The 15,346-nt window shown below is 46.4% G+C and overlaps 1 protein-coding gene across 8 annotated transcripts; it reads right to left on the reverse strand.

The window, feature by feature from the left end:
* Window positions 1–2,034: 2,034 nt before the first annotated feature.
* On the reverse strand, window positions 2,035–14,536 carry FUT4 (fucosyltransferase 4). Of its 8 annotated transcripts, XM_080571352.1 has the most exons (4): window positions 6,145–14,536; window positions 5,965–6,059; window positions 3,993–5,040; window positions 2,035–3,367 (listed from the first exon to the last, which is right to left on the reverse strand). In XM_080571352.1, the coding sequence occupies exon 1, from the start codon at window positions 14,374–14,376 to the stop codon at window positions 13,312–13,314; it is 1,065 nt and encodes a 354-aa protein (XP_080427478.1). In that variant the 5' UTR covers window positions 14,377–14,536; the 3' UTR covers window positions 2,035–3,367; window positions 3,993–5,040; window positions 5,965–6,059; window positions 6,145–13,311. The 8 variants fall into 8 exon arrangements, with proteins under 8 accessions (XP_080427478.1, XP_080427476.1, XP_080427480.1 ...); XM_080571350.1 differs by having other exon boundaries at window positions 3,993–8,701; window positions 9,358–14,536; XM_080571354.1 differs by lacking the exon at window positions 5,965–6,059 and having other exon boundaries at window positions 9,307–14,536.
* Window positions 14,537–15,346: the final 810 nt, after the last annotated feature.

Here is a 15,346-nt window from a genome sequence, read left to right on the forward strand (position 1 = left end):
GAGGAGTGACAATTACACCCCTGTGCCTGACTTGGCTGCCACTTGTGTGATGTGCGACCAAAGAGCCCGTGTGACTCTTCTTGTTCAATGCTGTCTTATTTAAAATCGATAACAACTTCTGAGCTAGAAACCTGCCCTTCCTATTAAGAAGGACACTGCTAGCAGGGGCTTTCATTAGCTACTACATGTGTTGCTCTTCAGGAGGTTTTTCTCTCCACGGCATATAAAAGCTGGGCGGAGGATTAGGGCAAGTCGTTCTTTACTGTGCAGGTCAAGTGTTCTTCTGTTCGCTTCAGCCCATTATCGTGAGGTTTTACTCTGGACAGCCATGCATGAGAGGGCAAATTAATGCCCTATTAAGCTTCAAAGAGAACAAGGAGCACCATCTCCAGAGAGAAAGGAAAAAATAAAAAAAGAAAAAAAAAACCACTTCTTTTTACCCAAAAGCTACGTAGTAGCCTGGCCAAGGACAGGTAGTGACGGCTGCCACCAGCACTGAGCAGCTCAGTGCCTCTCTGCCTGCTCTAGGGGCTGCAGCCCCTGTTCTGCTCCTGTACACATCCCTGCCACGGGATGTGCTTTGCTGCACGCAGACACAAACACATTCCCCATTGCCATCTCCTTGTGCTCTGCTTTGGGGCCGTGGGCTTCTCTGAGACTCTGAGCTTCTTTGCTTCATTAGCTCGAGAGAAAACGTCCTAAAGTTTTTGCTAAAAGCCTACGCTGATGTATATTGCTCCTGTTAAGAGTCAGCTCGAGGTATTGCAGCAGAGCTGCCGTTCAAAGCCAGGACAAAGCTCGTGTAAAGCCCACAACTCCACCACACGCTTTGTGATGTTACATCCTTGGACTAAACTTGTCATCTGGCTCAAAACTGGTCAGAAATACCACGTCACACGCACTTTGTAGGAAATTCCACTTGAAAATAGGGGAGATGCAGAGCAAGTGACCTTGGTATTTTTATTCCCCAGTATTTTTATTCTTGACACAGCCAAAGTTCATGCATTTAGGTCCAGGAGAAATGAAATCCACGAGGTTATGCCCACTGCAAGCACAGGAACGCAACACAGCGTTACTTCCTGCAGCCCCTGCTCTATTTGTGCTGCAATTTGCGTGATTACAAAGATCAAAGGGACGTAAAGCACCGGGAATATGTACACCTATTACTAAATTAAAGCAATGTAAACACTGCTCGTGGAAAGAACAATCTGACCTTATTTTGCTTTCTGCTGCTTTCGGAGCAAACACCACGTCAGCGCGGGTTGGCGCTGCAGCAGTGATCCTGTCCCGAGATAATTTCTGCAGTGGCCGTGTAGGCACAGCACCTAGCCTTCGGGTGACACCAACCATTCTCTGTAGGGACCTTCCATGTTTTGGTGAGTGCTGGGTGAGGAGATGGCTTTGATGCACCAGGCCAAACTGACTGGGAGTGCTGGCACGAAGGAGACGTCCCCCTCTCCAGCAGAGGCTGAGATCAGCATCGCTGTGCTGCAAATTTCCTCAGGAGGGCAAAGCCCGGGGGTTACAGCTGTGCTGCCAGGGAGAAGGGAGAACTCCCGTGAGAGGATCAGCTCAGCAAAGACGCCCGTGGCTGGTCCCAGCAGAGCCCCTGGGCCCAGGCTGTGTCCGTACAGCACTACTCTGCTTTCTTCAGGCTGCCACCTGCTCGTGTCGTCTCCAGCATCAGCCGCTCTGCACTACCACGGTAGATTTTTCTTTGTAGACCTTATAGTACTTTATTAATGGAAAAAGCTATCTCACTATACCTCAGCTTGGCTTCGATGGAAAATGGTATCTTAGTAACTGATACACGAGGCGGTGAATTTGTGTCCCAGAACACCGGGACACTAGGAAAAAGCCCTAGTTCCAGCATATGAAAAGGACAAAAAATACCGCCTATATGAATTGTAGAGACTAGTTTGAGACCTTTATCAGAAAGGTAGGGGACACAGATAAGCTCCTTCCACTCCACCAGCTGGAATAAACCCAAGGAGCAAATGAAATAGATTCCAGAAGTTGCTGTCCCCTTCCTACACCGCACCGGCTGCGTGTGGACAGCCTGGCCACATACCCTCCTGGCTCGGAGAGACTGAATTCCTGTTATTGCCAATAAAGAGTGCAAGCTGCTGTTTGAGGAGCAGATCAAATGCCTACAATAGGGCCCTAAGCTTTCAAGTGCAATGGCTCTGTCAGCTGGGAAGGATGCCGAGGCTGGACATGGACTTTGAAACTCCTCAGACATCCTTCTCGTGTTTTATACCGACTTCATGGAGGCAGGAGCCGAGAGAAGTTTCTGTGACATTTTCACTAAAGCCATAAATTCTTTTAGCTTAAAGCTAAAATACCAAGTAACCTGAGATATAACTGAACTTATTTTCACCCAGCAGAGTGGAGCAGTACCTGTGAAATCGGCTGAGTGACAGCCCTGGAAATTCAATATCCCCACAGCAGTCGATTGCCTCGCTGGCGTTTTTTATCCTGCTCCAGTTAAACCAGACGGGTGAGATGCTGCTGAGACTAATGCATACTTTTACTTTCATCCAGCTGTAGCATTTTAGAGGGATCGATATAGAAGGCTTTAATATACTGAGAGCACCAGGAGAAATGAGACGAGTCCAGGAGGGACAACGCATCAGACCCCTCGGTGAGAACAAAGCCACCATCCCCCTGTAATTAGGTTTGGGACCAAATTCAGGCTCCCGACAACCAGCCAGACACTCCTTGTGCTATTACTGACCTGTCAATCATCTGGGCCATATTTCTTTAGCATTTCCATGTGCCGAGGTGTATCTAGACTGCAAATGCATTGGAGGACTTCATTCTTCCTACGAATACCTTGGTGAAGGCAGCAGGGCTGCGTGCAGACAGCACTATGAGCGGGTGCCAGCCCCGTGCCTGACCCAGCGCCTGGATCCTGCTCACACCTACACAAATGCTGCCTCCCCCGTCATGTTCCCCACTGTTCATTGTCCCTCCCCAATTTCCTGCCCCTCCTGCTTGCCCCCACTACAGCTCTAATCCACCAGTGGGCTTACACAGGCACTTTTTCAGCTCAAACGGGGAAAGGTGGTGTGCCAGTAAAAGCCAGTTCCTGCATGCTGACTTCCTGAAACAAATACAGGTTCCTACACATGTGCCAATTAGCCTCAATTTCAATATAAAGTGAAACTTAGTGGTCCAAGTCTGGATGGTGTAGCACTCTGCTTTGACTGCTGGATCTTTGATGCCGAAGCATCTTGCAGCAAAATCGCCCATTCATAATACATAGAAATGATACATGTGCTGCTCTTTCGTAGCAAACTTCAAATTAAAGCCAGCGGGTAAGCCACAGGGAATCAACATATGCATCCGTATAACACAGTAAAGCCTATAGATAAATAAACATTAGTTAGGATTTGTGGCTTCACCTGAAGAGCAGAAAAATGACTTTGCAAGCACTGAAGGCCGTGAACTCCACCTCGCCAGAGACGGACCTGCCATCCAGCCTCAACATGCCTGAGCAGGAGGGGGCAGTCACAGCGTAGTTAGGAAATTTGTTGCCCCCCCCCCCCCCCACTTGTGTTCTGCCAAGCGAGCCCTGCCTTAGCAGATGGGCTCTCAGCTGCTCCGTCTTGGAGCTGCAAGGCTCAAATTTAAGCTTCCAGCTGGAAGCAACACTGCAATCACTGGGATAACCATGTAACAGGTACTAAAGCTGCCTGGTATTTGTGCAACTTTAGATAACCCATTTACAATTATCTTCTCCGTTCTCAGGTTAAAGCTTTACAATAAAGGAGCTGTTTCACCTGAACTGATGAAATCTGTTCGATTCCCTTGTTTATTTGCCTCTGTTTTCGTGGCAGCCTTAAAGCTGCTACACCAGCGTACGTGCCAGATACGCAGAGGCAGCGCAGCACAGCGCACCAGTACAGTAATTGTGCTATCTCAGCACGATTTAAAACACTGGTCCCAATCTAGACTTAGAAAAATGGACATGACATAGAAAAATTTACCAGTTTTGCTTGAATTTCTGGCTTCCTAGCACATAACGTGTCCAAAAAACTTGCACACTTTTGAAATCCAGAGGACGCATGCATGTTGGCAGACAGTGTAAGCAGCATGTGGCTCACCAATATCCCAAGCAGCCAGATCTTTTCGGGCAGCCTGTACATACACCAGCAGGTAGCATCAGGAAAAAAGCAAGCTGCTTTCTCTTCAGACAAGATGACACTGCAGCTTCTGTAAAATAAATGAGGTCATTCACAAGAAAACAAACAGGAGATGGCCTGCAGTGGTGCAGTCTTTCTGCGCTACCCAAGACCTCGTAAGGGATGTATCCAGAGATCACTGTGCTGATTTATTTGTGAGTTTAGCTTGTGGGTTTTTTAAGGATGTGGGTCTCAGATATAATCTGCCATAACAGAGGCAGTGCACCACAAATAATGCCATTCAAGTACTTAGACAAACTACAAGATGGGGGGCACAGGGGTGCCTCGGAGCACCAGGCATCTCACAGGGCTGACCTGTGCAACCAGGTCTGGCTCCGCATCCTGTGGGCAGATGTGTGCATGGGATCTGAGCCATCGGTGCTCCCAGCACACGGCTCACTGCCTGCTCCTGGTCCCCCGCATCTGCCAGAGGAAACGATCAACAGCAAGTGGGTAACCTTGAGGGAAGATTATAACCAGTCTGGATCCCCCCTGCAGATAAGAGAGATGAAGCAGGTGAACACGTTATGTGAGGAGGCACAAGATGAGGGAGTCAGGGATTGAGACAGTCAGGGACTGAATCTAAATTTGCAGAGAAACAGGAATTTATAAAAAAGAAATGGAGATCTTCCCCATCTCCATTTCTGCTACTGTTGTGGAGAACATTACAGTACATATATGGGGAGTTTTGTCAGTTTGCCATTTCGAGACACTTGCCTTCTGGAAGCTCTTCCATCCTTCAGGTATGATTAAGCTGTGGTTAAGGCAAAGACATACATCATTCATTTCTTCGCCAAACTTTCCTTCTGATCTCAGTTGCTTGATAACTCCCCAGCCTGGCTATCTGCAATCCCTAAACACCACCAAACAAAGAAAATCTCATACATACCGGTTGTTCCATGACAGTACTTCTCCCGAGCTGAGTACCGCAGCCCGTCAGGCCGGACTGACTGCCCAAGCGGCCGAGCAGGCCATGAAGAGGGAAATGAAAGCGCGCTGTGGAAGACGGCCCACAGCAGATGTGTAATAGAAAAGTGCACAGGGAGATAAATCAACCCCTAGAGCAATAGGAACAGAGAAAACATTTAAACCCATAAATCATCTGTCCGTATCTAGCTGTCCCACAGCTAGCAGACACTGATGGTCATTAGTTTAGCCAGCTAATTAACCTTAGCTTGTTGTTCGGTGTCCTGGTGGTCCTACTGATGCCCAGCCTAGGGGCAGAGTGGATCGCACACCCTGCTGGTGTGCTCAGGGTGTAACTGCTCCCGGGTGGGAGATCCAAAAGGGAGCCCCCCAGCCCTGGTCAGGTCACCAGGGGATGCTCATCAGCTTCCCAAGTTCCTGCAGTTTTTTCATCTATCACATTTCTTTTATTGCCTTGGTGATGCCCTTGCTTTCTCTTGCTCTCTTCTGATTGCTGCATGTGGAAAAAAGCCTCGGAGCTTATGGGAACCCGCTGAGGCCCAGCTACGACACAGTCCCTGCCTGACATCAAAATGGTCTCTTCTTGCGTTGCGCTGTGAAGTTCTTTGCATTCCTCAAGTTCTTCAGGCACTGGGTCTCAAAGTAATACTTCAGCATCTTAAAAAAATCCTCTGGTGACATTCATTTCTCTGCCTCACACGTGGCCAGGCCTGCCGTTCATTCACACCGCCTGCGCTGACGCCGCCACTGGGGGCTGCCCCGGAACACCCTAAGCCAGGTGTCCAGAAGGGAGAGAAGATGCCGCAAGCTGCAGCGTCAGCCCAGGTGCTGTGTGGGCAGAAACACTGACCTGAATCCCCTCGGCATCTGTCCCTCCAGCGCTGTCACCTGGTGGGTGCCTCCCTGAGCCCCACGCATCGCTGCCGGGCAGGGCTGGTCAGCAACCTGAACGGGGTGAGAAGAGAAAATTTTGGGGCACGCATTGGGCTTTGAACCGCTCCTGGCAAACCGGCTGTGGGTGGTGTCTCACCGTCGGTGGTCTGCAGCCCACGACGAGGCAGAGCTGTGGTTCGCAGACAGGCTTTCCGGACTCCTTGGCTTGGAGCAGGCCAGATTTCCTCTCTTCCATACAGGTATCGCAGATGAAAAAATGTTTACTACTAACTCACCAGCTGCTGTAAACTATTCCTCGCTTCAGTAACTTTCTAATTAGTAGAACTGGAAACGGCTAAACTGTAATGCCAAGCTATAATACAGCTTCAGGCGAAGAATCTGAAGTGAAAACTAAATATCAAAACTGAAGGAATGGCATCATCTGTAAACCCCAAAATATATCTAAGGTGGCTTTCCGAAGACATTAGTACTACTATTCGTACTATTAGTGCTACTGTTAGTACTATTAATACTAATTAATTAGCAACTACTACTATTTCAAGAATGAAATGAAGCGCCTTAGGAAGTAAAGGTGGACAAGCTGTTTTCCGTCTTTAAGAGCTTGATCTCATTTTCCTAGCTCCTTGTAAAGTTTGAAGCAGAAAGGCACCTCGTGCAGGAGAGGTTACTGTGTGAGACAAAAACACTGCTAGAATCTGTCAAGTTTCAGGAAATGTCTTTCCCTCCAGGGCTAATACAAAAATAAATTAAGCAAAACAGACACCCACACCTTTTTTTTTTTTTCCATATTAATTGGGGCTGTCCCAGTGAGCATTTCAGTTGCCATCTCTGCCCTGCATCTTCCTGCACTGAACCCTGCCCTCCTCGTCCTCTCTCTCAAGCGTTTTTTATGGGATACAATGGGAGTTTTATTGAAAATTGAACATTCGCCACTGAGGAGAAGAATAAAGTAAACAGCCATAACTCGTAGGATGAGGTTACCTCAGTAGCTTCACACAACTTGGCAGAATGTTCGTTTTTTGCGCTGTGGATAAAGCAGGGTTTTTAATGACTAATTTTATCCATTATCAAGGGCAGATGCAAAATGAATGGAATCCTGTTTCCAATGCGAGCAGTGTCCAAACTCTTACTGACGTGAAATGGAGTCATAAGCACTTGACCCTCGGACAAACAGCCATAATTTTAGTTGGATTACTGCTTTCCATGGTATTCTGAAAGGTTCTTATTCCACAGGGCAGTTGTGGTCCAACAGAGGTGACCTCAGGCTGTGAAAGTGATGAGGACAGAAGGGATGTGTTTTCTGTCCTCTCCTACAACGATCCCAGATAACTAGCAGTTCTCCAGGTGCAAAAAAGGTCTGAAACTAGCTTGTGCCTCCCCTAGCACAACCACCTTTTGTCAAGACGTTTAAGAAGACTGTAAATTGGGAAGCGTGATTGGGAAGATCTCGCTCATTTTCTTCATTTCCCTGCTGCACTGTCAAGCTCTCTCTTGAGCTTGTACTAAAAGCATCAGCCAGAACAAGGATGGGAACGGAACGGAAGGCCGCAGCAGAAGAGACAGAGGAGGTGGTGGCAACTTTGGCTCTTCTTGTCTTGCAGGGGCAGAAGTAGGAACAAGCAGATAAAGCCCAGGATGCAAGCTTCAGGTCACAGCTTTGCACACCTGGAGTACTCTCTGGGAATCAAATCCAAGAGCAACTTTCCTTTTCCAGTTACATCAGTGAAATATATTTTTTTTAATTCTTGTTATTATTTAAAGTACTTTTGAAGAGTGGGAGAATCCACTTAATACCTGCGTTTAGGAATAGATTCAACATAATGGCAGCAATTTTATATTTGCAATAAGAAGCCACTGTGAATGAAGAGTAACTCAGCACCGTTCAGGCTCTTCCTCCAAAAATTCGGTGCAGAAAATATTCCTCACCACACTGAACAGGCTGGGCAGTGAACAGCAAACCTGTGGCTTTTTTTTATGAATATGCCTGGTGGTGCTCAATGAGAGCTTGAACGCAGCACAACTTCTGCTGTACTTAACCTGACTCATTTTTTCACAGCGCAGACATACTGAGTGAGGTCTTTGTGCTCATAGTCCGTCTCTGAGGAATAAAGGACTGGAAATCTTCAGGGCTACCTGGTAATATAATCTTCATAAATAAATCACTAATGCTGTTTCTTCCCGGACTTAGCGTCCCATCATCCAAAACGCCTAGAATGTTTTTTACTCTGGTGTCAAATTTGAGGATGTAAATGCTGAGCCGACTGCCATTACGCATACAGCCAAGCCACAGGCTGATTAACTTCAAAAGATGGTTTAATAAACAATAGGGAAAATACAGATGCTCCAGGTTTCAAGTTTTGCACTGCCTTTTGATAGTTATTAAAAGGACATTATTAAAATCCTAAGTGTCACTACAATAATGTCCAATTTTAACTCTCTTCACAGAATTTTAACCCATACAATTACATAATTCCAAGGACCTGAAATCCCTGAAGGACTTTACTGGTTTAGGGCAGTATTGACTTCTTAAGAGAAAACTGCCCACTGTACAGGGCTCCTGGTTTCCGAATGCTTCCTGAGCGCTCTGAGCACCTCACTGCTGAATCCCCGCAGCTTCCAAAGCCTCCCGAGGACCAGGTTTTCTCTTACTCGTCTCGGAGTCTTTGCAGTGAGGCCCTTAGGAACAGCAGGAACTGTAAGGCAGAACATCTGCAGAATTTAGCAGAGGCATAGGTACTGTGGCCTCAGGTATCACTCCCAAACTGGCCTCAGAAGAAAGCACAGGAGTATATGGAGCATAACTGATAAACAGTCAGTTACAAGATATATTTGAAATATTCAAATAACCTTTTTTTTTTTTTTCCTGATTAGAAATAGGTGTTTAGACTTGGATCCTGGTTTATCTTTAGTTAAGTACCACTTAAATCCATGTTAAGTCACCATGTTCTCTTGAACAGATTGCAGATTGAGCCAGCTCGACTGTTTACACTCTGAAAACAAATACCATTTTATATGATTGCTGGATAAAGAGTGAGTTTAAAACTAATCAAGCATAACTCACATCTTACTTAAAAGTCAGCAGACAAGCTTGAACAAATGGTACCCAATGTTTGGCAGATAAGTATTTCCACCCGTTTCCACCACCCAGAGTCCAATCACAGTTGGAAAACCAGCAGAAAAACATTTCCCGTCTTGGGCACAGGTAAACAAGCAGTTGGTTTACAAAAGTTAAATGTGGTGGTGACACAGCACAAACCACCTGAAGGAAAAAAAAAAAAGCGAGCACTGCAGCACTTACCACATCCTGGGGAAGGGGGGTGGAAGTTTCAAGAGAAGTGCTGAAACTTACTCAAAACTCCCCACTCCGTGAAACAGAAGATGAATAAAGAGAGAGGCCATCAATCACCTTTGCTGCAAAAAACGTTGAGAAATTTAGGGGAAAAAGGTTTGGGGCTCTTTGTCTTTTGTTGCTCGGTTGAAGGCGTCAACGAACAAGCGTGAAAAAAGCTGCAGCTAAAAGAGTCGCTCTACGTGCTGAACGCCAACCCCAATCTCTGTTACACTCTGAAATTTAAGAAAAAAAAACTCCAAGGACTTTCAAATTCTCTGTAGGTGAAGAGAGAGTTTGTTGGATGGTTTCGTTGTTGTTTTAAATGACATTTTTTCCAGCAGACATCCAACTTCAATAAATGCTCCTTTTCATAGTGAAAATAACCCCGTACAGCCTCTCCTGCGAAAATATTTTTCCCCTGGCACAACCAGGTCTCATTCCTAACCTCAGACAGTCTGACTAATTTGAGAACAATAAGCCACTTCTCTGGATTAAAAGGTGGAAAACATGAAAAGAATTTTTCTTTAAAAATTGGTTTTCTACAGCTACCCTTCATAACACACAAAGAAATACAAAAATAGGGTCGTTTTGTGCCACTTCCTTTCTGTAATTTTATTGAGTGTTAATCTACATGATTAATACAAAGTTACTCCACTCTACGAAGATGAAGAGACTTTACAGTATAAAATTCCCTGAGACACGTTATGTAGCTGAAAGGATCACACAGTTCTCTATTCCACTTATAATCAAAGGGTAATATCAACTCTTCTCCTTCTGAAAAACAGAACATAATCATCTTCCTTTCCTCCCTCCTCCCCAACATTTTAATACACGGAATAAAACAGTTTTTTTTCAAAATGTGTTACAAAAGATTTGTCTATTTAGAATAGAAGATAATTTGCTTGATTTTCATAGACCCATTACATACACCACCTGCAATATCTTGTGGAGTTTGGTACCTCATCTACAACCCGATTTGCTAAGATAAAATTCTTATTTACCATTGACCTTGGGCTCAGTTCACTTGGGAATTACAAAAGACAGTGCTCAGCTTACAGCACTACTCTAATTATTAGCTTATTTCTTATAGACCATGGAGTGGCTGAACTACAAATCAAAGTGGATTTGTAGAGATGCTGTATTGTTGCCTGCAGCAGCTGTAGACCAGGTCTGAATTTCCTCTTGATAACGGGAAAAGTATGTAGTGCTTATGCAAGAACTGTGAAACTAGAAAAGGCTTCTCTTCTCCCGCAAGTACTCTGCAATAATTATTACAAGACTGCCATTTTCATTATACAGTTTTTTTAAAATAATCATTGTACAACTCACAAACAGAGCACAGCTGTGATATCTTATTCAAAAATAACACTTTGATCATTGCATAGCTGTTTTCTGAATTTTACAAAACTCTAATTCCACCAAGATTCCCATAAGAGCAGCTGAGAATAAAGTCCCGGTTGCAATTCCTATGCTCCTGTAGCCTCATCTCCTGCCTGTGGCATTACTAATGGTAACACAGAAAAATTGTGTGTCTGAAAACCTCTAGAACATGCTAAAAAATTTGGAAGGACTGATAAAATAATATACTTTTTGGCAGGCTGATAAAAAGTAGTGCAATCTTAATTATTAGTTTTCAGAGACTGCTCACTGCTTTTAAGATCAGGTTTTTGTATATGCTTACATGAACTGAGATAAACAGTAAAAAGAAAAACATGGATAAATCAAAGAGACAGATTCTATTAACCTGACACTTGGCTGTTAGTGTTAATGTTATACTTAGATTTCTACTTTAAAAATTATCAAAATCAGTTTTATGGGAGCTTTAACCACTGGCAGAGAAACAGATGACCGTGCAATGAAGAGCATGCCTTTGTTTTAAAGAATCCCTTGGAACTGTTTAAATGAAAGCGCAGCAGTAAGTAGGGAGCACCTCTACTGCACTCTGCATTGCGCTGACCACCTTCTCTGCTTTCCTGATAAAATCTCTGCAGCAACTCTGGAATGAACAACAGCCACGTTCATGAAGTACTTTTACCCATCTTCCCTTCCACAAAAGCAGGAGAGAATAAAAACAGGAGCCACCAAGATCCGAAGGCGTAAATCTCTGCAAATTATTCACAAACTGTATCATTATTTCAGATTTTTTTTTCAGCAATCTTTAGTTCCGTGCTTACCTAATCATGGGAACGTGTAATTTACAATAAATTACAGTAGGTTGTCAGCTGATGGCTCTAAGCACCTAACCTGACATCCCTTATTGCTCAAATCAAGTGTAATCCTATTCTAACCTAAGTAAGACTCGCAAATGCCAACAAACTGACCTCTCTCTTATTTGCAACTAAGTCATCTTTCCCCACCTGTTCTGTGCCCATGATTTTACTCCAGGTGAAGTCTCTGGATAATTTAATGGCCTTAAATAGGAGCAGGATGAAACCCTTAATCATTTTTACAGCACTCTTGTAGGTTATCATTTTTTTGCCGCCAGATCTTACAGCTGCAAAGGACAGGAAGGGCTGAGGTTCCTGTGGATCAGTAACTGCAACTGAAGACCCTCTCTGGATTTCAGTATGCAAGATTACAAACAACCAAAAAGTAACCACACGCTGACTGCTCCAAAGATCTTAGTCCAGCAGGATGGCAGAGTCTAAAAGGGAACGCCTCCTGTAAATGTTCTGGGTAGGCAGTGCACAAGCAAGTTTTAGCCTACAAAACCAGTTATACATTAAAAAAAAAAAAAAAAAAAAAAGGCGGAAGAAACCTTCAAAACCAAAGATAAGAAATCCTTCCTCTCCCTCTTCATATACTTCCCTCATACAACCTGTATTTAACAACGGTTTAGATTGTATTCTCTACCGTAATTTCCTTTCTGGAAGGTAGTGATCTGAGACTTGGACTTTGAGATTTTTGTTGTAATAATTGTTTCACAAACAGAGCTGGCACTCTGAGTAGTCTGTCACCTGGCAGAATTTTTAAAAATGCATGCCATGCACCAAAGCATTTGCTATACAATAAGACATTTGAATGATACTAGAGAAATAAGTTAGCCTTTCTGTATACATATTAAATACAGTAATAAAAAACCCTGCGGTTCTGAGTCTTTCCCTGCTTTTTCCTATATGGCAGTAATTTTGCAGAGAAAAACATGCAGACTCCTGTAAACATTTTCAAATTCCTGAAAAAAGGGAGGGCGGAAACATTCCAACTTTATTTCTACATTCTGTCTTTTCCTGTACTTGCAGCTCTTCTCTGCCTTCATACAGGACAAATGTGCTCATGGTTTGGGTAGGGAGTGGAAGAATTACTTTATATCATCTGAGCTGTTCGTTCCACTCCCACACAGACCCTTCCATACACTTTTTCCTAAACGGAACTTTTATTTGGCTCAAGGAATTATTATTTGGCTGCTGCAATTTAACACATTGCTAAAAAGTGCTACCGTATCATCACATTCTTACGTTCAACACTTGCGGCTCAGCATTTGTCGGCAAATAACTTGGATTTTCTTAATAATCACTGTTAAAAGTATTTGCTTTTGTCTTTGGAATGCAGAAAGCCAGCACTGATCACGTATCCCCTATAAGCAGAAGAAAGTTTCACAGACCAGGAAGCTGTCATAGCTGACAAAATTGGTTTCAGCTGTACAGCCAAGGAACTTGGCATGTTTTATTTACATTTAGCTGTGCACAACTGCAAAGGTTTCAGATCTGCATGACTTCTGGAACTTTAACTTTGCTCTTGAAGAATCCTCTTGCCTGATGTTTCTCTGTACTTTCATGATTTTGCCCTGTAGTAAAAATCTTCATTTTGTAGTTTTTTTTTTCCCCCAGCTTATTTACATATATCTGTACGTCTCTCTCACGGATGACTAACTTTGCTAAGGTGGTGATCTCTGCGAGATGCAGCCTTCCTCATGCCTTAGTGAAGGCTGCTGCTCAGGGAGGCTGACCACGCAAGCCTCACCCACCAGGAACATCAGCTTTCAAACCAGCTGGCCAGATTTCGTACCGTCTTGACTTGATTCCCAGCTGTCCTCACAGCCTCGCAAACCTTGCAGTAATGCTCGTCCCAGAAAGAAGTGACGTGGACCTCGTACTTGTTCCGCCAGGCAAAATACCTCCTGTAGTTAGGCTTGTTTTTATCGAGGAATTTCAGGTAGGTGGCCAGCAGCCTGGGGCTGGGGAAGTCGTCGACGTGGATGAAGGAGTTGGCAGGGATGAAGCGCTCGTAGTTGGCCCTGCGGGGGCCGAGGACGACGGGCACGGCGCTGGCGGCGAAGGCGTTCCTCCAGAGCTTCTCGGTGATGTAGTCGGTGTGCTGCGAGTTCTCGAAGGCCAGGTAGAACTTGTAGGCCGACACCGTCTTCACCACGCTGCCCTCCACCAGCGCCAGCCCCTGCGCCCCGTACACGTCGATGGCCAGGTGCTCCTTCAGCTGCCGGTAGTAGCGCACCCGGGCGTGCTCCTCGTTCCAGTTACTGATCACCCACGCCACCAGCCTGGTCTTGCGGGGCAGCACGAAGGGCCGGGGCTCCGGCAGCGCGTAGAGGTACCCGTAGGGCACGAAGACGTCCGAGTCCCTCCGGTAGGACATGGTCCAGTTGAAGACGCCGCCCAGACCCTGCAAGCCGGGGGAATGCGAGGGCGACTCGAAGTTCATCCACACCCAGAGCTGGCGCGGGGGGCGAGGCGGGGGCCCTCGGGGCAGCCCCTGGGCTCCGTGCAGGGCCAGGTCGCGGTGGTGGAAGAGCACGGCCCTCGCCTCGCCCAGCCGGCCGCGGTCGGCGCTGAGGCGGCAGCCCGTCACGTTGTAGCGCCGCCGGCAGTCTGCGGGGCGCCGGGGGCGGCCGAAGGGCTCCCACCACAGCAGCACGGTCACCTCGTCCCCTGCCCGGCCCGTCGTCGGGACCCGGGGCTGCGGCTGCCGGAGGCAGGCGAACAAAGCGAGCGCGGCCCCCAGCAGCCCGGCCGCCAGCGCCCAGCGCCGCCGCCACAGCCGCCGCCATCTCCTGGGGCAGCTGCGGCGGGGGCACGGCTCCATCGCCCGCTGGGGAGCCGCGGGGCCGCCCAGCGCATGCTGCTGCTGCTGCTGCTGCTGCTGCTGCTGCTGCTGCTGCTGCTAGTGCTGTTACTGCTGCTGGTGCTGTTACTGCTGCTGCTGCTGCAGCTGCCTCCCCTCAGCGCCCAACCCCTGCCCCGCCGCCGCCCCTCCCGGCCATGCCGGCCCGCTCCCGCCCACAGCAGCCGGCCCTGCCCGCCGCCCTGTGAGGAGAGGGGCTCCCCCAAACCCCGAGTTTCCTATTTCTTCATGATTTGGGGGTTTGGGGCCGGCAGAAAGGGCTCTCCCCCACTGCCCACGCCCGCCGTTTCCCTGGGAATACTTGGGAAGAAGGGGGGGGGGGGGGCTTTTCGAGCCCTCGCGGTTTCGAGGGTGAGGTCGAGCAAAGTCTTGAATAAATCGGTTACTGAGTGAAAGGGGGGAAAAATAAAGGAAGAGACAGCAGCCACAGCAGCTTTGACTTCCTGCCAAGTCATCAAACGGTTTCAAGCACCTCTAAAAGGACTAGCAAATAGGGAAAGTGTGTATATATATATATATAGTGTGTATATATTACATATATATATATAATATGTAGTCGCTTTAATTTTTTTTAGGACTACATATGTTTTCATTTAATTTTTAAATCTCACTGCTATTTAAAAAAACTCCATGGTTACTAGAAAATCGCTTTTCCCAACTCTGTTTCACACAGAAAGTGTGAAAAACTTGATCAAATAGGCCTCAGATGTTTTCCACAGTCATTTGTTTCAGCAAACCAAGAGTTCATCGATTCACACAGCTCAGAGAATATTAGTACGGAGCTGGAGGCAGCTCTAATGCTATGCATTTTTGTACCCACAGCTATAGATCCAAGGACCTCTCATAGACACTCACCGAGGGCAGCAAAGGTACATGGGGCGTAGATTCTCATCTACCATTTGGGTTGCAGCACAGTGTATCCATACCACAT

Source organism: Anser brachyrhynchus (genome assembly GCF_964034855.1).
Source record: "Anser brachyrhynchus genome assembly, chromosome: 1".
NCBI lineage: Eukaryota > Metazoa > Chordata > Aves > Anseriformes > Anatidae > Anser > Anser brachyrhynchus.